General features: G+C 42.5%; 1 protein-coding gene across 1 annotated transcript in view; it reads right to left on the bottom strand.

Moving 5' to 3' along the window:
- Positions 1-564: 564 nt before the first annotated feature.
- Positions 565-20,635, bottom strand: part of TMC2 (transmembrane channel like 2) — a 51,257-nt gene continuing 31,186 nt past the window's right edge. The window contains exons 12-19 of the mRNA XM_073329659.1: positions 19,990-20,169; positions 17,913-18,065; positions 15,568-15,696; positions 10,571-10,638; positions 9,536-9,775; positions 6,020-6,145; positions 1,846-1,924; positions 565-699 (exon numbers count right to left, since the gene is read on the bottom strand). Coding sequence (XP_073185760.1) covers positions 565-699; positions 1,846-1,924; positions 6,020-6,145; positions 9,536-9,775; positions 10,571-10,638; positions 15,568-15,696; positions 17,913-18,065; positions 19,990-20,169 — 1,110 coding nt within the window. The remainder of the gene's footprint in view (positions 700-1,845; positions 1,925-6,019; positions 6,146-9,535; positions 9,776-10,570; positions 10,639-15,567; positions 15,697-17,912; positions 18,066-19,989; positions 20,170-20,635) is intronic.

A 20,635-nucleotide genomic window follows, 5' to 3' on the forward strand; every position in this document is an offset into this window, starting at 1 on the left:
CAACTTTACTCCCGGGGTGACATTTTGTCTGCTGATCACTTGTTACAGGAGGACAGTTCAAAAAGACAAACTAGATTCTCCAGGCCCCAACAGACACAGGAAGGACTTTTGAATCAATAGCCTGAGTTTAGACTAACACGGGACCGGCCCCAATCCTTAGGGATGGGTTGGAAGGACTGATGAAGATTGCGGGGGAGGGAGGCGATTTCTAGTACGGTGTGGTGTTTTTTCTTTTTCTTTAATGTTTTCTCTGTAACACACCTACCTTTGCAATGCTTCTACCTTGCTTAGAAAAAGCTGTGTGATAGCTTAACTGTGCACAGTTACACTATCAGTCTCTGAAGAGAAAGCAAGCAGATCTGCTTAGGCAGTCTGTCTTTTGCTGGGAATAACACAGTGCAGGCAGCGAACGGTTCAGCTTAGGGATACTTGGTCACAAGGGGAGAGAGATGCATGTCTCGCTCAAGAGAGGCAGCAGCAAGGGGAGCCTGAGAGTGGGTGTTCTTGCTGGACCACTGAGGGGAAATACAGGTGCAGTTGCCCTGAGCTGTGACAAAAATCTCTCTAATATGTTTTACCTTCTGCTGGTTTGGGCTGACTCACACTCTTTGCACTTGGATCCAGCGAGTGGTCTAAGTCTTGCATTGCAGAACTAGTCATAGCTTTGTTGTTCCTCTTGTTTTTCTCCTCATCACGTTGCTGCACAAATTAATAGTGTTAGATTTCATTTGCAATTGGAGACATGATTTGTGAAATAGCGGCTTGGTGTCATGTGTTTTCTGAGGGGGAGTTACCTATGCACGAAGAGTCACAACATTTGATGAGGTCTCTGTCTCTGAGTAACAATGTCTTCTCTTTCATGGCCCCTTCTGTACTGATTCATGATCACTTGTGCCGCTATGGAGTTGATTTGTGTAACTTTAAAGAGCTCATGTGCCTCTAAAGGCCATATTCAGTGGATCTAAGGTTTGGTCCATATCATATTTGAGAAATTATATAGACACACGCAGCTCATATTTTAAGCTATGGGCAGAGCTGAAGTTGACATTTAGCCTTAATTTCTGGAGGCTGCTGATTCCTGAGTGCTCATTTTCTCACCCTTAATGTTACATCAATCCCTAGGTATATTTCGTGGAATGTATTTTATGTGGCATCAATTTTTATTCTTCTTCTGACTAAGATCCTGTGTCATACCAGTAAAATGGCAGATACAGCCTCTTGCAGGGCTAGACTCTCAAGAGACCTGGGGTCTATTCCTAGCTCTGCTCCTGGCCTGCTGGGTGACCATGGGCAAGTCACTTCACTGCTCTATACTTCAGTTTGTCTTTATGTAAAATGGTGACAATGATACTGATCTCCTTTTGTAAAGTGCTTGAAGAGCAACTGGTCAAAGATGCTATATAACAAAGACCTAGGTGTCATTGTTCTTGTTAGCAAGTCTGTTTGCGCTGTAATTTTTATAAAGCCTACATGTTACGTTGGTAGCACTTTATCAACCCTGGCAAATCTCGGCCTCCTTTTGGCATTCACTATACTAACATTAATCACACTGAATTATTTGGGCATGGAATTTGTTATGTGGGTATAAAATGCAGTTCTCGGGAAATTTCATTTTAATTTTAGCATGAGTTAATATCCACTTATTAGGAAGTGTTACCTAACAGTATTGTAATTAGATACTGAACACTGCCAAAGTGAAATGCACAATAAAGAAAATTCACTTTTTTATCATGCAGTTCCATAACATGGTTTAAAATGAAAAGCTATTTAAAAATAATACTCTAGGTCAAGATGCAAGTGCATGGTATTTTAGAAACATCTGTACTGGATAAATCACATACATACCATTTGCATTTTCTTCTTCAGTTCTGTGTTGGCGTGCTGATATGCTTCAGCCACAGCATTCAGATAGTAGATGGCTAGGCTACAAATATTTAAAAAAAAGATACACTGACAGGATAGTGGAGACATAGGCCCATCTTGGAAGGGAGGTGAGCAGAGAACTCCTCCACCTACTGCATGTGCATGAATCAAGGGATGTGATCAGGTTAAAAAAACACTGAAAATTTTTTCAAAGGAGCTGAATTACACAGAGAACCTTCTAAATAAGCAATGCTGCATGGGTTTGCTCTCATTTGACCTGTTGCTTGCCAATTTTGGAAAGTACAAGAGTTGTGTTAGAATCAGGGTGCTGTCTGATGCAAAGCACAAGCAGCAGGACCAGTGGGAACAGCTGGCATTATCTGTGAACTCGTAGAATGCTCATGGCCAAGTCACTGCTGTGTGTTTGTGGTTGGGTGGGAGTGGGCACTTACTAGACAGTGTTTCTCTAGTTAAAAAACCTTTAAAGTTATCCCTGGCTATGAATAGGCTGTGGGGGGTGGGGCGGGAGCACAAAGGCTAACTCACTGGCAGCACCCTAAGTCTCAAAACCCCTTCCTCCCTATTCTACCTTCCACAAATGACCTTCAATCTATTTTCCCCCAACTCTCTCCATCATCCCTTCCCCAGTCACTGCACTCAGATGGTAGTTAAATTGGAGACTATTATACAAATTGCCTCTTCCCCCAGGCAATAAAGTAAGTCTCCCTGTTAGACTGTGTGGGTTCCAAAAGCCTGTTTGTAAGCTTATTGTGCAAAAGTGATGGAGGGCCAGTGAAGACTGGGAAGATGATACTGAAGTTATCTAGTGATAAAGACCAACCCCCAAAGGCTACATTTAAAGAGCCAAAGGACTCTCTGGTGTAGCTCTGCTAAGTTCATGAGAGTCAAACTAGGGATGAACATGGCCTGTTTTGAGCAGTCATTACTTTCACAGCAGCCCCACACATACTGTAAGAGAGAACAACAGTGTGCTGATGTGGATATTGTATGGCTTCTTTCACTGTAGTCCTGAGCATCTCACAATCTTTAACATCCCCATGAGCTAGGGCAGTGCAATTATCCCCATTTTACAGATGGGGAACGGAGACAGAGAGGCTAAGTGACTTGTCCAAGGTCACAGGAAGTCTGTGGCAGAGCAGGGAACTGAGCCAAGCTCTTCCAAGTTGAGGCTAATGATCTAGCCGTGGAAGAGTCTTGCTCTTCTACAAGGCACTGCTCCAGTCCACAGCCTGCAACTGAACTGTTACTTATTGGCAAGGGTTGGGAAACCAGTGTAAACCATAGCCAGTTTTGAGTGGAGTTGTGGGCTTTGGGCTTGATTCTTTCTCTCACAAAGAGGACAAGCCCCCAAAAATAAAAAATAAAATAAAGGTAGGAGCCACACTAGAGGGAATCAAAAGCCAAAGGGATCAGAGGAGATGTACTGGCAGTGGCAGGCAGCCTTTGGCTCACAGAGAGGTACATATTTTAAAACATGCTGAAGTGTCTGGGACTGTCTTATCCCCACTGCTGCCAGCCAGCCAGTAATATTTTGGTTGTCAAAAATGTCGTCTCCTGCTTTTGCAGAATGATTTTATTCCTTTAAAATCCAAACATCATCTGCTCAGTGACTCCAGACCATTCCTGGAAAAGCACCATCAATTTGCTGCTACTGCTTTAAAAAAAAAAATCTAGTATCTAACAAGGAATATTGGAACAGCAGAGCTTACTGACAGTTCATAATTTGACTGTGTAGCTATGGCTCAGATTCAGTGAGCTGGAAACCAAGTTAGAAGGCTGTTTGTAGGGTAGATTTAAAAAGAGTGAATCCAAACACTGCTAGACAGGGCAAGTCTGTCGAGGATGACTAGTTTCTTTTGAAGTCTTTTTTTTTTTTTTTTTTTTTTATAGTATACTTCCTGGGTGGGTGGGTGAATAATGTGTATATAAAAGGTCTGTCTGGAAAGAACGTACTTAAGTTTGCAGAGCTCTCTCTCCTACATAATCAAGACAAACCTCCATCTACTCTAGATAAGTGATGCAGATTTTTGAAAATGAATGTTTTCCTTGTGCTCATGGAAACATCTTTTGGTTATCTGTAAGCAGATAATAGTTTCCTATCTACATAACTGAATCTTATGATTCACCTAAGTCTCTTTTTTTTAAATCTGTTGCTTTTGGTTCTAAGGCCCTCCATGCATGTCTGGTTTTGACCTGACTGCACTTAATTGAAGGGATCTGCTCCTTCAGAGCCCTTGTGGTCTCCACTGGCTCTCTGTTTTCTCTGTCCCTTATTCTCCAGATCTTTGAGTTACTCTGAGTAAATCAATTTTCCTTTTTGCAGATTCCAGTTTCCTTTTCAGTCCTGTGGCATCCCTTCATTAATAGCGATCACCATCTTCAAAGCTTGGAACTTCTCCCCATTTAGCAATTTATTTAACAGAATCAATAGATGTGAACTTGGTTAAATTTTTTTCCCATCAGGGCATTTAATGCATTCCCACACTACTTGTGGCATTTTGTCAGCCTGCGATCCCTCTCTCGCATATTTCTTGCAGTTGTTCTGGATTTGCTCCATTTCCTCACTGTACCTTATGGCTCTGAGTGAAATCACTGTGGGCATTTTAGGACTGATCTGCTCATACAGCTTCTGATCCTCACTTAAGGGGACTTGATGGAGGGAAGGAGAGGAGGGGGAACACCATGAAAAAGGGTGGTGGAAAAGGCTTTCTGAGCAGCTGCATCTTACACATTATCATGTGATTCATCCCCCCAGTTGATTTTTGTGACAATGTAAGTAACTTGCGCTAGGCGTGTGTGGACTGCTGTCCCAGGCTAGTGGCTGGTCCGCATACGAGGTTTGAGTTTGCTACTGCTTTCCATAAGGGGGTGAGTTCTTTAACTCCAACAGTAAAGGTCAGATTTTCAGCTCTGTTGGTCCTGAGTTCAAATCCTACTATTGGCACACGTAAGGGTGGGTTACCTATCCATAAACCTTGTTTACGTAAAATAGCTTTCCCCAGAAAAATGAGGCAACTAGAAGTAGAGAGGAAACCGAGACAAAACAATTTCACTTAAAGTGTAATATCTACAATGTACTCTCTGGCAATTGAGGCAAAGAGTGTAAATGAATTGGAGACATCTCAAATTGTTTTTGGAAAAGGAGGGGGAATTGTGAGAGTGAGTGGAGGGGGAACAAACTAATTCAGTTCTTAGAAAGGTAGAGCACATTTTATGAGTGGCTGCCTGCCACTGAAACCAAGCTAATATAAATTTATGATTCACCCGCCACAGTTTGCAGAGGTTATTTGTTGTATTAAGGCTGCATTGCAGGTTGCCTTATCTGCTTTATTTAGGAGGGAGAGATGAAGTATCTTTCAGAGCTAAGTGAAATGCTGGCAGCTGCATTTTCTCTTTTTAATCTTGTTATAAATTGGAGCAGGATCAATGTAAGGGACTGGCCCCGGTTTGGATCTATCTAACTGTATGTACAATAGCAGGGGTGGTGCTAGCAGCTAATGGATTATAAAGAGGGAGGCAGGAAATCAGGAACTATAAATGATTCAAAGCTACCTAATTATTCCTGGAGAAAGAAGTGGATAAGACATAAAACCAAGGCTGTGGCCACTTGCAGCCATTAATTATGGTACAATCAACGGCGGTGATAGTTTTAGCTATGTAGATGCTTGTTCACACTACCCCTACTGAAAAATTTTCAGATGGTAGCTGTTATGTCTCTGAAAATCCGATAAACTGAAAGGCACAGTTGGCTTATCTGCCACTTTAATTGGCTCAGAAAAACACCAAAGAAATAAAGCAACAAAAAATAGACAAGTTAAAGCAGTGAGAGGGGTTCTTAGTTCCAGGCTACTTCATTCCTAAATTCCAACTGCAGCCAACTCCGGCTGCTTTCAAACAGCAAATCTTTTGAACTCTGCCATGCAAAATGTTCCAGACATTAAAAATGTAGAAACCACAAATAATCACAATAGTCCTTAAAGCTACATGGGTTAATCACAGCAGTGACTTTTAATCACTGCTGATCTAGGCTATCTAGTTGTGATCTAGAGATAAAAGGCTGTGTATCTCATTAAAACCTCATGATCTCTCAAGTCTCCCTTCCTTCCAAACCTGTATTATTGCAAATATAACTTACACCATAAGCAGAACTGCAGGTATAATCAGTCCCGGATTTGCCACATAACTGAAGATCTTGGCTATAAAAAGTGGAAAATCCTGCTTGATGGTCTCTTGGATGACATCATACATTCTTTTCTTTCCACTGGAAAGATAAAATGATCAATTACGCATTGTGTAGCTGGTTACTGAAAGGCCACAGTAGTGCCTTGTTAAACAACTTTAAAAGATTTTATAAAGAACAATACAATTATTTCATTGTCTGTCAACATGTTGTTTGCTACTAAGACTTTAGATATTAAAATACTGTTGAAGTGACTTACTTACAAATATCTTTCAGTCCAGCCACTCTTTCTTGAGTTCTAATGATCTGTCTTTAGTGGTATTGATTATGTGAATGACCTCTACAAAGGTAACTTGCTTCAAGCACTAATATATATGTGTATGTTACCACTCCTAGTTACTTCATGAGCTCTACTTATTTATTTCCCTTGAATCCACACAAATCCTACAGACTTTAAAAAAAATAATCTGAGATTTGTGACTTTCATATCACATTGAAGATGGTCTTTTTGTTGTGGAGATAGCTCTGCTTCTGCAAATCAATGCTTTCTTAACTAATGAGCCAACTTCAAGAACAACTAAGTAAGATCAAAAATAGCAAGCTGTGATTATCACTTAATAGGAAGCCCACTGAGTAATTTTAAAGTAGGAGTAATTTTAAACTACACTGAATAAAGCATTAGAGAATATGCTGTGTGCAAATGAAATAATCATACACAGGAAAGAGGATGGGCTAGATAAGCTAGGAGGTTTCTTTCATAGCATCCAACACTTACGGATTCAGTGTTGGATTCAAAGAGTGACCATTTCTGTGGGTAGTATTAGCCCTACTCATAATCCTTAGACTCACTGTATTCTTGCTTATTTGGGATCTAAAGGTTTCAGAGTAACAACCGTGTTAGTCTGTATTCGCAAAAAGTAAAGGAGTACTTGTGGCACCTTAGAGACTAACCAATTTATTTGAGCATAAGCTTTCGTGAGCTACAGCTCACTATGGAGTGAGCTGTAGCTCACGAAAGCTTATGCTCAAATAAATTGGTTAGTCTCTAAGGTGCCACAAGTACTCCTTTACTTTTTAGGATCTAAAATAATTATTCTGGACTCCAATTTGAAAGAAGTCACAGTCCATCCTCATGACAAGGGTCAACAGAGACAGACAGAGGCTGAACCAGTGCCACAATTTCACCCTTCTTCATTAGTCAAGTATGGTACATTACTAGCCAAATCCTCAACATTATGGTGGGAGCTGTGCTGAGGGGATTGAACAAAGCAGATAAGAGTGGATTTTGAGAAAGAGGCTTCAAGGTTTGAAATAATTCTTTAATGCTTCAGACAATGCTTGGGGATTGTTGTGAAATGATTTATGGACTTTGAAAATCTCTTATGGTTCAGGTACACCACTCACATCTGCCTATATACAGATTCTGTCGCTGAGAGTAGTGCATGACTGCGTGCAAGTACCATAGTTGGTGGTATTGGGCTTTGTACTTTCATGTGTCCACGGCTGGCCTTATAGTTGATTGCGCTCAGTGCCAACTTTCATGGATGCCAACGCGGGGCGGGGCGAGTGCTGCTCATGAGGCATGAAAAATGTTTTCTACCTTGGGCAGCAAAACACCAAGGGCCAGCCCTGCATGTGACTGTAATGTCTGTGAAAGGTGTTGGCTCAGTGGCTCTGGAGATTGAAGTACTTGTATCTTATAAACCAGGTACAGCATGAGGAATGAAATGTTTCCTGCACTGTTCCACTAACATACATCAACCTAGGACGGGGTGGCCAACCTGTGGCTCCGGAGCCACGTGCGGCTCTTCAGAAGTTAATATGCGGCTCCTTGTATAGGTACTGACTCCGGGGCTGGTGCTACAGGTACCAACTTTCCAGTGTGCCAGGGAGTGCTCACTGCTCAACTCCTGGCTCTGCCCCAGGCCCCAGCTCCACCACACTCCTTCCCCCTTAAGGCCCCCACTCCTTCCCCTGAGTCTGCTGCGCCCTTGCTCTCCCCCCTCCCCCCCTCCAGCCTCCTGCACACCACAAAACGGCTGATCGCGGTGGGCGGGAGGCGCAGGGATGGAGGGTTAGGTGCTGATCGGCAGTGCTGCTGGTGGGTGGGAGACACTGGGGGTGGGGCAGAGCTGATGTGAGGGGGCGGCACTGCTAACGATTTACTGTGGCTCTTTGGCAATGCACATTGGTAAATTCTGGCTCTTTCTCAGGTGCAGGTTGGCCACCCCTGACCTAGGAAATAGAGGGCCCACTTCAGGGGGGCAGGTGGAGGAAAAAGGGGGAAAGTAGTTCAGTCATCTCTCCTGATCTGCCAAAAAGTTTCCAGATAGTCTGGTAGCTTTTGTGATATGGAACCCTGCAGTGGGAGGAGATTGCTAACTCATTTCAACATAACCACTCAACAATCGTCAGATGGTAACAAGGCACAGTTGCTGGTTCCCTATGCTAGGCTGAACTGGCAACCTCAACATGAAAGCTTCTGTATCTCCTCACTAGTTCCCCTGAGCCACCTAGTAGCTGATGATATACAAGTTACATAATAATGGGTGTTTGTGTATGTGAGGGCAGGATTGAGTACACAGGGCTGGATATTGTGATGTACTTTTAAAGGGCAAGATAATTAAATCCTGCTAGTCTGGTCTATAAATTAAGAACATCTTGGTATTTCCTCCCATTCTCCAACTCTCCACAGATTTCTACTGACATTCTCCATTAGCAATTGAAGAACCTAAGACAGTGCAACTAAAGAAACAATTTGTTCCAATCTGGCTCCTTGCTGAGTCAGACTCTGTGTGCACCAGGAAATAATGTTACTAAATCAAATCAGAGCTCATGGGCATATTAATCCAGTCCCTTGAACACTTTGTGTGGTGCTGGTTTGGAAACACAGGGAGAAATACCATTAATAAAGTAGCAACAGAGAAGCTCAGAACAATCTGGTTTCTGTTATTCCTCCACCAAATACAAAAATGATCACATGTTGTGGTAGCTATTGACTATAGAGAAGCCCTTGAAAGATGGCTTTTGGGACTCCTCTTTGTTTGTATAACATTGAAATGTGTGTCCGAGACTTTTTGTTCTAGGGCACCATATTCAGACACACATCCATCCTCCATGGATCTGCTCCAAAATCCTCTGTTGGTTCCTACTGCACTTTTTCAGGAGGAACTACAGGAATAGGTGTAGGGATATTATGGGATACTTTGGTTTTGGAGATGGCAGGAGACTCAGTGAATTCTGTTATCTGGAAGATAGCAGACGTAAACGAGGAGTAGGTTCGTCACCCCAGATGACAGTTTGTTTGCAACTCAGTATTGGTCATGATGCTCTGGTGCATGTTCTAAAAAAGAATGTAACTAGACAAGAATAAAAGTATTATACAGTCCTTGTTGAGCAAAATGCCTAACTTTTTACAATATTTTGTGCATACAAGCAGAAGAAGAATTCAGGCTTGTGGTTATTTCATACCTGAATGGTCCACAGTCAAAGGAAGGAGGGAGGGACATTATGGTGTAGGCCACTGGCAGTAGGCTTAGGAACAGGATCAACAGCAAGAGTCCCATATAAAAATTATTGGATTTGGATGCTTTGAACACGCGTTCATGAGGGACATTGCTACTCATAACCGCCCAGCACTGAAAATACATGGAGGTTAGTAAGCGCAGCACGTTTATGCCAACCAGTCCAGGTGCATAAAATGATCCCATCCTAAAAAAAAAACAACAAAAAAAAAAACCAGGAGCACTATTTACCTAGACTAGGGTTCTACTTCAGGATCAGCAAACACGTTAGCATTGGTGACGGGTATACTTGGAAATGATTCCGGCTAGGTCAGTTTATGCTGTTCTCCTTTCCCTTCTATCTTCCACATGCACACCGTTGAGGAGAAAATGACCACTCCTGAAAGAGCATCCACCCACTGCTGGAGGCACATATGTAGAGACACACCTGTCACTGCTCCCAACACTGTGGAGGCAGAAAGGGGCCACTACTGGGTGATGGCTGTGCAGGTCCCCATGTTAGGCTGTGCCTCTGGCCCCAAATTGCCTTATTCCAGCCCAGTCTCCCACCCAATTGATGCATCTGCTAATGGTCAAACTTGTACCATCTGGTAACATGCTCAAAGCATGCAGATCTCCCTTCCCAACAGAAAAATCAAAAGGGTTTATAGTGTCATCCTTAAGAGATTTATAATCTGGGGGAAAGGTCAATTTTATCATCCAAAAATAATCCTATAAAAGGAGTAGGTCAGGGTCTGCAGTACTAATTTCCATTTAAAATCGGCCAGATATTTTTGTGGGCTGGGTTTTTTGTTTTGTTTTTAATAGCAAGGAACATAGAAGTCAAACTTTTTAAAAACAAAACAAAACCCCCCCATGCAAATAAGTCCATCCAGTTTGGAAAGTCTAGGTGCATTACCAATCTCTTGAATTCTTAGTGCTGTTAAGGACTTTTCCATTCTAAGGGGCGGGGGGAGAGAGTGGGAAAACAAAGATATCTTACCAGATCATTCCTTGATTGAAGATCAAGCCCAACACGTTACCACTAATATCAAACTCGGCATAAGAGGGCTATATGAAACGAGAGGGGAAAATAATTTATGTATAAAGTATCTGCTCTTGCTTGGTCTGCCAAGGTATCAAGGTGCTCATTAAGTCCTAGCGTGTTAGGGGATTCCAAGTAAAGCCTAGATTCCCTGCCTATTGAGTAGGTAACCTGTGCAGCTACGAAAACAAAGGGGCAGCTATGCACTGTGGACCACCACTCCTCTCTTGGCTTGCTGAAAGCTGGAAAGGCCGCTGGTGGTGGTTACCAAGTGTTTGGAGTTGCTTTGCTCTTGTTTTGAATCTTTGAATAATATAGTCAGCTATGAGGAAAAGGTCTACAGCGTGCGTGTTTATTTTACTTCTCCAGCTGCTGTATCGACCCACTGGCCTAGTTACATCTTGGCAAGATGTTTAATGTTTGAGTGGTTATAACAAGGTTGAGAGTGAAAAATACTACAACCACTTGCTTAGATTTCCCAGAAGCAGGCTGTGAGGTGGGGGTTGGGGGGAGAGAAGGGCTGGTGAGGGGGTAGTTCTGAGAGGACTTGTGGCTTGTCCAATATGTGGTATCATTTTGTACTGAACTACCTAAATACCAAAGTTGTCTGTAGTGTTGTTGTAGCCATGTTGGTCGTAGGATATGAGAGACACAAGGCGGGTGAGGTAATGTCTTTTATTGGACCAACTTCTCTGGCAAAAGAGTAAAGCTTTCAAGCGCCACTGAGCTCTTCTTGAGGTCTTTCACAAACAGAAGTTGGTCCAATAGAAGATATTACGCCTCACCCATCCTGTCTCTCTCTAAATACAAAAGGGCAGAATTGCCTTGTGTGAAACTGAGTCTCTTGATGATGTAGGAGCTGACAGTGCTGTAGTATTCCTATAGTATAGATATGTATTTGATCTACCGGATGGTGGCATTCAAATCCAAGGGGAAATGGGGAAAGCCTGATTGCCTGGGATATTAAACTGGACAGAGGAAACAATAGAGAAATAGGTTTCAGAGTAACAGCCGTGTTAGTCTGTATTCGCAAAAAGAAAAGGAGAACTTGTGGCACCTTAGAGACTAACCAATTTATTTGAGCATGAGCTTTCGTGAGCTACAGCTCACTTCATCAGATGCATGCCGTGGAAACTGCAGCAGACTTTATATATACACAGAGAATATGAAAAAATACCTCCTCCCACCCCATTGTCCAGCTGGTAATAGCTTATCTAAAGTGATCATCAGGTGGGCCATTTCCAGCACAAATCCAGGTTTTCTCACCCTCCACCCCCCCACACAAATTCACTCTCCTGCTGGTGATAGCCCATCCAAAGGGACAACTCTTTACACAATGTGCATGATAATAAAGTTGGGCCATTTCCTGCACAAATCCAGGTTCTCTCACCCCCTCACCCCCCTCCCAAAAAATATGCTTCAGAGTACAATTCTGCCCTGGATTCAGAAAAGGGTGCTGGTAAAACAGACTAGACAAGCTAAAAGGTCTTTTCTCTCTCTAATGTTTGTGATTCTGTAAATTGTGTGTGTGAGAGAGATTTTTATCTATTAAAATGCTACAGACAGGTCAAGCATGATGCATAATTTTGTTTCGTTCAGTAGAAATGCTGCTCCCTGAGAGAACAGCATCTTGTTTTTGTGAGGCTGCCAAGGGAACAGTAGTCCTACAACAAAGTGTAATTCAAAATGCTTAGTCTAACACCATGTCTAACTACAAAGTTTTGCCAACACAAGTTATGTTGACATACAGCTGCTGCAGTTAGTACACTACTTGTGTGTGTGCATACATGGCTCCTTGCATTGGTGCAGCATGTACTCACCAGCTGTGTTTGTGTTGATTCACAGTGCGGTGTACCCTGGACAGGTATCCAAGCGTGCAACTTGCCACTGTTCATCACACTCTCTTCTGGGTAGTTTTGGCAATGCATAGTGGGACAGAAATGACTCACTCAGTGGTGAGTGGGAGTGAGGGGGTCAACTTCCCATAATGCAATATTCTCCATCCATAATATCATCTCTGTCCCATAATTTTCATGCCTACTTTAAATTTCCCCATGAACCTGCGCAGTGCTTGTCATTGTCTGCCAGAAGCATGGAGCCTGCATGGCTCTGCTCTGTTGTCATGAGTGTTGCAAGCACAGGATGCACGATCCTTCAGTATTTGTAGAACTGCAAGAACAATCATGGGGAACATGATGACTTCTAGGTAGTCCGTTTGCTGTGGGACATAGTGAGAACTAATTGAAGGCTGTTGGCAGAGTTCATGTTCCTTTTAATCAGAGTGAAATACCTCTCAATGGCTATGGCTAACAAACTAAAAGTAGGTTTCAGAGTAGCAGCCGTGTTAGTCTGTATCCGCAAAAAGAAAAGGAGGACTTGTGGCACCTGAAACCTGTCATTATGCAAGGCACTGAATTTAGCCGTATGGAGTGGAAATCTATCAACTGCATGAAAAAACTCGTACAGATACAGACAGACATCCTCTTCCTTTCCAAATGCAAACAGATGGACATCGTACCAAAAGGACTGAAGGTAAAAAATCCATTATAATCTACATACTACACAGACTATGCTGACACCTTGTGCCACACGCTTTCAAAGAAACTGCGGAACCACCTGATCAACATCCTCTACAGCAAACAGGGAAAGATTAAGAATGAGCTCTCAAAACTGGATACTCTCCTAAAAAACCAACCTTCCACACAAACTTCCTCGTGGCTGGACTAAACTAAAAGTAGAAACTCCTAAGGCAACGAACATATCGTCTTTTCTAGGAAACCAAATTGTGTAGGACAGGCTTAAAATTCTCTTTGCAGACATAAGAACATTTACTTTGTAAACTATATAACAGATCATAAAGAGTTAGATTGCCGCTTTAAAAAAAACAACCACCCATCTACATATGGTTGTGAGATTTGTTATTTTTCCAACGGGCTCCCAATACCATCAAGTTCTTGTAGGCTACACCAGTGCTACTCAAAGTGGTGGTCTGCGGACTGGTGCTGGTCTGTGAGCCATCGGCTGCCGGTCTGCGTGCATATTGGGGAAAAATATTTGCCGGTCCCCCACATCAGATAGCTTGAGAAGCACTGGGCTATACCACTAGTATGAACAGAAATGCAATACTGGTTAAGTCTATGTGCCCAGTTGTCTGTATAATTATAATGTAGCACTCTCAGAGAATCGGCTTCTTCGTTTCCTTCAGGGGTAAAATTAGGTGCTTCCATCTTTACTCATCAGACCCGATCGAATAGTTCATCCTCTGTCATACAACAGTTGCACGGTACTTTCTTTAGCCAATAGTTTGGGGCCAGCATTTCACAAACCCATTAGCCTCCCTCCTTAGGTAAGGAGACACTTCTGTCTGTGTCACAGTAGGATGAGGGGTAAGTGTGGAGAGAGGAGAGATGCTGTCAAAATGGAAGTAGGTGGCACCCTTTGTTTTGTATTATTCTTGTTATTAGGTTAGTTTGTCATCAACAAAAGGCATGTGGACAGCCTATTCCTCTAAAAAAGGAGGAATATAGGCAATATGGTATCTGGGCCATTGCAAAGTAGCCCAGAACCCCTCTTAAATCATGCCCTCTTCTACTTCAGTTGTGCCTTTTAAATTCCCCACAGGCCCTCTGCATTAGGGTGTTAGTCATCATGACACCTCTAGTTTCAGTAATTTCTGAGGTCTCTCATCTACTGTCTTGTATTTAATGCTGTGAAGCATCTGGGTTACAGCTTGTATACAAATAAAATATAAATTGTTGTATAAAAACAGAAAAATAATTCTCTAGGGCCCCTGGAATGTAATGATAAACAGATTTCTGCCTTCCATTAAGCACATAGGCTTTAGGGTACACCCCACAGGTTTAAAACTCTGGCTCCTGGCAGGAGGCGATTGTATCGGAAGCTGGTGGGAGTTGCCCAGGCTGCTTGGGCGCCTGACTCTCCATGCTGTGGAAGCTGGGATGTTGGCTGGCTGCTCCCTGTGCTGGGCCACCTCTGCATGGCCAGGCACCCTCCAGGCAGGGTGGGCGGTACAGCTCTGAGCTGTGATCCTGACGCCCTCTTGCCTTTCCAAAGGAGCCAGCTCCTGCCCGCAGAGCCCGACTGCCATGAGATGCTCCCCACGGCACTTGGTCACCACTGTGGAGCAGCAGCAGAGCCATGAGCACCAAGGCAGCAGTGAGCGAGCACTTTGGGGAGCATCTCATGGCAGTCAGGCTCTGTGGGCAGGGGGTGTCACCAGCCGGTGCCAGGCTCCTTCAGGGAAGAGGCAAGAGGGAGCAGAGATGCAGCTTGGAGTTGCCTGGGGAGTGCCTGGCTGTGCAGAGGCAGCCCGGCTTGGGGAGCAGGGTAGGAAAGGTGGATATAAATGGTGTGCATTATGCTCCTCCATGTTGCCTGAGGTGAATTCTTGCACTTACTCTTTATTCAGCCTTGCACTTACTGTTTATTCATGTGTACTTACAGCAGAAGGAACACTGTATTCAAGGGCAGATAATATTGCATAGGATTCATATTGTTACTTAAGGTATCCTGCCTCATCCATAGTGGGCCCTATAAATAGGGAGGTCCTGGGGCTTGAGAAGGAGACCTAAATGTGGAGGACTTGAAGGTTCAGCTAAGTGAATTTCAATCTGCAAGCAAACACATAATTGATTCCTTGTGAACTCAGTTGCATGGTTTAGTTCATGAACACCAAAATGGACTGAATCTTGCAGGGTTCAGTCAGTCCTTATCTTAGTAGGACTAGAGCAAGGTGGGTTTTTCTTAAGTTTTTGTTGTGTTGTGTTGTTTTTTTTAAGGTGAGCTTTATTGACCTGCAGAGAAATGTTGCATGGATACACTTCATGAATGAAAATATCTAATTAGATTGTAATAACGCTTGATGCATTAAAAAAATCAATTATAAAATGGCTAAAAATTGCTTATATCCTTTCAGCTTTAAGACACTGACTTACAAATCCAGCCTCAAGGTCCCAGCACCAGCAGTAGTTCACAAATCTGACAAAGCAAGCACGCATAAAATCTCCCACCAGGATGGTTACGTAGGTCACCAGAATATCAGACACCGTGAGTCTTACAAATTCCTGCAATTGAACACAAGGAAAGAGCAATTAGCTACTGTAATTTAAGTGGTGCATTGGAAGACTCTATCCTCCCTTAATCGGTCTCTCTCCACGAGTGCCCTTTAAACAGAGTAGAAGTTGGTCTTTTCCCTGTCTTCTCACTTTTGGTGATGCTCACCAGCTGTGTATTTCAAGAAGCACAGGCTGCATTACAGCCACCAACTATCAATTGCTGGCTGGCTGCCTTGATCTAATTTTGATTATTTAGGGCTAATTTCAGTTGTTTTGTTCTCATTTTGATTGTTTGGCTTTACAGTGCAGATGCTGAGTGCCGTTGGCGGGCCGTGATATACAGGAGGTCCAACTAAGGCCAGAAGGGACAACCGGATCATCTAAATTCTATGGCAGTGTTGCTGTAACTGTGTTTGGCCCAGGATATGAGAGAGAAAATTTGGGTGAGGTATTATCTTTTTAGTGGAACAACTTCTGCTGGTGAAGGATACAAACTTTTGAGCTCCCCAGATCCTCTTCTGGAAGTCTGGGAAAGTTAATCAAATTGTCAGAGCTAAATACAAGGTGGTACTGATTGTTAAGCATAAGGAGTTAACACACATTGCAAGAAACCATTCAAAATGAAGTGGGCAGGTAACACCTCTGCAGTCATAGCACAAAGGAGAGTTAGTGTATTACAGATTGTTGTAATGAGACATAAAATCAGTGTCTCTACTGAGTCCATTTTTTGTGTCTAGCAGAGTTTTTTTTATTATTATTTTTTTATGAATTTGAGCTCCCTAGCTCTTTTTTTTTTTTTTTTGTGAAGGTGTTGTGCAGGTTTCCTTTGAGGATGAGGACTGAAAGGTCCAATATAGAGTGATTGTTTTGTGAAAGGTGTTCACCCACAGGTGACATGCTGGTTTTGTCTTGCATTATTTTTCTGTGTGAGTTCATTTGAGAGTGTAGTGATTCTCTCATTTCACCTACATAGTTGTTGGGGCATATGGTGCACTGGATGAGGTACACTATATATTGTCATAGGCTTTTGTAGGACCCATGAATCTTGAAAGGGGTGTTGTGGGGGTATTGATCATCATAGCGATGGAAATATGTCTGCAGGTTTTGCATGTGGTGTTATGACAGGGGCTAGTGGCACTTTGAGTTGGTGGGTCCTGGTCTATGGAGAGCTTGCTTCAGATGATGAGGTTGGGGGGTTGTTTTGAAGTCCAGGAGAGGAAGTTCAGGAAAGATTTCTTTCAGGATGTGGTCCCCATCAAGTATGTGTTGTAATTGTTCAATACCTTGTCTGAGCTCCAGTGTGGGGTGGGGGTTGATAACTAGGGATGTGTGGTCAGTGGCTTTTATGCTATTTTGAAGTAGGTTCTGTGGGGAATTAGTGCTCTGTTCCACGATGTGATCTACTTCTCTGGTGTACTGTGCTTGTTTTGGTGAAGGTGGTTTTAAGCCGATAGAAGTTAGTCCAATAAAATATATTACCTCACCCACTTTGTCTCCCTTATACATTGTGATCCCAGGAAATAGGAGCAGGTCCAGTGCTAATTTAAAACATACACATGCTGAGGTGGTTTTTTCTGATTTACCATATAGCATTCTGCAAATATGCTCACCGAAAACTCTGAATTAATGTGGCTTACCCCATAAACTGTTCTATTATGAATTTCATTTTTCTGAACAAGTTGTGCTAAAACTTCATTGCAATTTGTTGGTTGGTTTCAGAACCTCCCTTTGCATATTACCTACTCTTTATATTAAATACTGGGTGAAAGGTGAAACATGGTGAATAATAATAAATTAGAAGCTACTCTTTAATGTATGACCAAACTGATAATACAGTCTACATCACCAATTGCAATAGCTTCCAGTTCTGGCTGTTCAGTGTTTCTGAAAACCAGCCTTCTTGAAAGTATCCCAAGTTGGATACTTGGTGGCCACTCCTGAAAATTTTGCCCCAAATGAGCTTCATCTGTGAGGGGAGGAATGCCTGTAATTTCCTCCGTCAGTGGTAGTTTGAGTGCTTCCATCAGCTATGAGGAGGTAGTTGGTTCTTTGCAGGCCCCTATGCTGTACAGCAGTGCTACTGCATGGAAGTTTTTTAAAGCACCCCCATATTGGTCATTTGGGCATCAAACTTCAGACTTTGGTAAAATTAATAACAACCAAAAAAAGTATCCGCTAAGAAACTTCTACATATTATCATAGCTGAGGTCCCCAAAATTGCTTACAATGCCCACAGTTGTCTCCCAGCAAGGACCTCTAGGCATGTCTGCAGGATCAATAGGAGGTGGAATAACCGCACTGTCATTCATTGCAGATGAGTTATAGTAGCTAAGCAGGGTCCAGTGTGTGATGTTCTTTATCACTACTTCTTCAGTCAACTAAAACAGAAGAGACACATGCAGCTGAAAACCTCTAGTGTTGGGCCTAAACTAACACACCAGATCAGAGCACACCTACACGTAGGGCAAATTCAGGCTCCAACCCAAATCCAGATAGGCCCAAGCTGTATAGTTTTTAATCTATCTAATGTGGCCACCACCATGATATGTAGGTGCCATCTTTAATGTAAATAGTGACCTACAACAAATCACAGCCAGCGTTTCAGCCTATCTGTGATTTGGGGGGGCGTGTCATAAATATAAAGGGAAGGCTAACCACCTTTAAATCTGGGACCAGAGCAGGAATGCAGGTCAGAACTCCTGTAAAAAGTCAGTAAGCAGTCTAGTTAGATATGCATTAGATTCTGCTTTGTTTAAATGGCTGATAAAATAAGTTGTGCTGAATGGAATATATATTCCTGTTTTTGTGTCTTTTTGTAACTTAAGGTTTTGCCTAGAGGGATTCTCTATGTTTTGCATCTGATTACCCTGTAAGGTATTTACCATCCTGATGTTACAGAGGTGATTCTTTTATTTTTTCTTCAATTAAAATTCTATGCAAATTGGTGAGGATTTTTATCAAGCCTTCCCCAGGAAAGGGGGTATAGGGTTTGGGAGGATTTGGGGGGGAAAGATGTTTCCAAGTGGGCTCTTTCCCTTTTATATTTGTTAGACGCTTCGTGGTGGTAGCAATAAAGTCCAGGGGCAAAAGGTAAAATAGTTTGTACCTTGGGGAAGTTTTAACCTAAACTGGTAAAAATAAGCTTAGGGGGGTTTTCATGCAGGTCCCCACATCTGTACCCTAGAGTTCAGAGTGGGGAAAGAACCTTGACATGGTGGCAGAGCAGTGGGATTAACTTGAAATCATTTTGAGATCAATTTGAGATTTTTTTGAACCAGAAGCACAGATTTTTAAAAGGAAATTCTTTTTTCCTTTGGGCTGCTGGAAAGCAGGTTTTAAACTGAAAGTAGTTAGTTTTTTTTTGTTTTTTTTTTGTCTCTGCTTGGGGGCCAGAGCAGAGACAAAAGGGAATTGTCTTTTGTGAGCTGGAGTTTTCTCTACCTAAAGGCACAGTAGTTAGCCTCCTACAGGGAAATTCACCAGTCTTCACAGACCTGAAGAGGTTTTTTTTTTAGCTAAGAGCAGCTAGAGGGGTTTTCTGTCTATTTGCCTGGAGATAAAAGGGGTTAGGGTTTTGGTTTTTTTTAAAATCCTCACCAATGTGCATAGGTGAACACAGACCCAAACCCTTGGATCTTAAGAACAAGGAAAAAGCAATCAGGTTCTTAAAAGAAGAATTTTAATTGAAGAAAAAGTAAAAGAATCACCTCTGTAAAATCAGGATGGTAAATACCTTGCAGGGTAATTAGATTCAAAACATAGAGAATCCCTCTTGGCAAAACCTTAAGTTACAAAAAGACATAAAAACAGGAATATACAACTAGCACAATATACATTCAGCACAACTTATTTTACCAGCCATTTAAACAAAACAGAATCTAATGCATATCTAACTAGATTGCTTACTGACTTTTTACAGGAGTTCTGACCTGCATTCCTGCTCTGGTCCCAGCAAAAGCAACACACAGACAGAGAGAACCCTTTGTCCCCCCCCTCCACCACCCTCCAGCTTTGAAAGTATCTTGTCTCCTCATTGGTCATTTTGGTGAGGTGCCAGCGAGGTTGTCTTAGCTTCTTAACCCTTAACAGGTGAAAAGGGTTTTTCCTCTGGCCAGGAGGGATTTAAAGGTGGTTAGCCTTCCCTTTATATTTATGACAGTACATATGAATGGAAAAAAATCAGTAATGTCCTATAGCAAGGGAGTCTTTTGTTCATGTTAGCTTTAAGAATTATGATCACACATGTTGGATTCTAGAACATATTATGGTTCTTGTTTTCTCTTTCATTGTAGTGCTGCTTACCTTTTCATTGACATCATCCATTAGGGCCAATAAAAAGGTATAGAGGTTTCCGAGAAACAGAGCAAAGATACGTCCCAGCTGCCATTTCAATCCAATGCGAGGATGGTATTCCTCTAAGGCAGCAATGGTTTCAAACAGTGGAGGACAAAACATTCCTAGCAAGGACATAACAATTTCAACCTGCCAAATGAGGATACTGCTGTTAATAATAACAATAATGAGATTTTCAGCACTTATCAAAAGTAGGTCTTACAGTATTTCATATATGAAGGCCGCTTCACTTCCTAGGAAGAGAAAGCTGACATCTCTTTTCAGAGTCTGCAATTTTCCGTTAATGCAGGTCAGGAAATGTATTGTGATAAAGTTCCTCCTCTACCTTGGTGGGTCCTGCGCTTATTGGTGGATTTGCTCGCCTCAGAGATTCACAGTAGCCCTTAGTTTGGCCACTTTCATGGCTCAAATCTGCCTTTCACTCAGATAACCTCATCACTGGCCAGCATGGGCAAAAAAGAGTGAGAACAATCCCCGCAGTCTCTGCTGATCCACCATGTGGGTCGGGGAACAGCCTAGAGACCTTCCCCTCCAGTGGAGCCTCCTGTGTTGGATCAGGAGTTGGGAGGTTTGGGGGGAACACGGGCCTGCCCTC

The sequence above is a fragment of the Lepidochelys kempii genome, chromosome 2 (genome assembly GCF_965140285.1).
Source record: "Lepidochelys kempii isolate rLepKem1 chromosome 2, rLepKem1.hap1, whole genome shotgun sequence".
Taxonomy (NCBI): Eukaryota; Metazoa; Chordata; order Testudines; family Cheloniidae; genus Lepidochelys; species Lepidochelys kempii.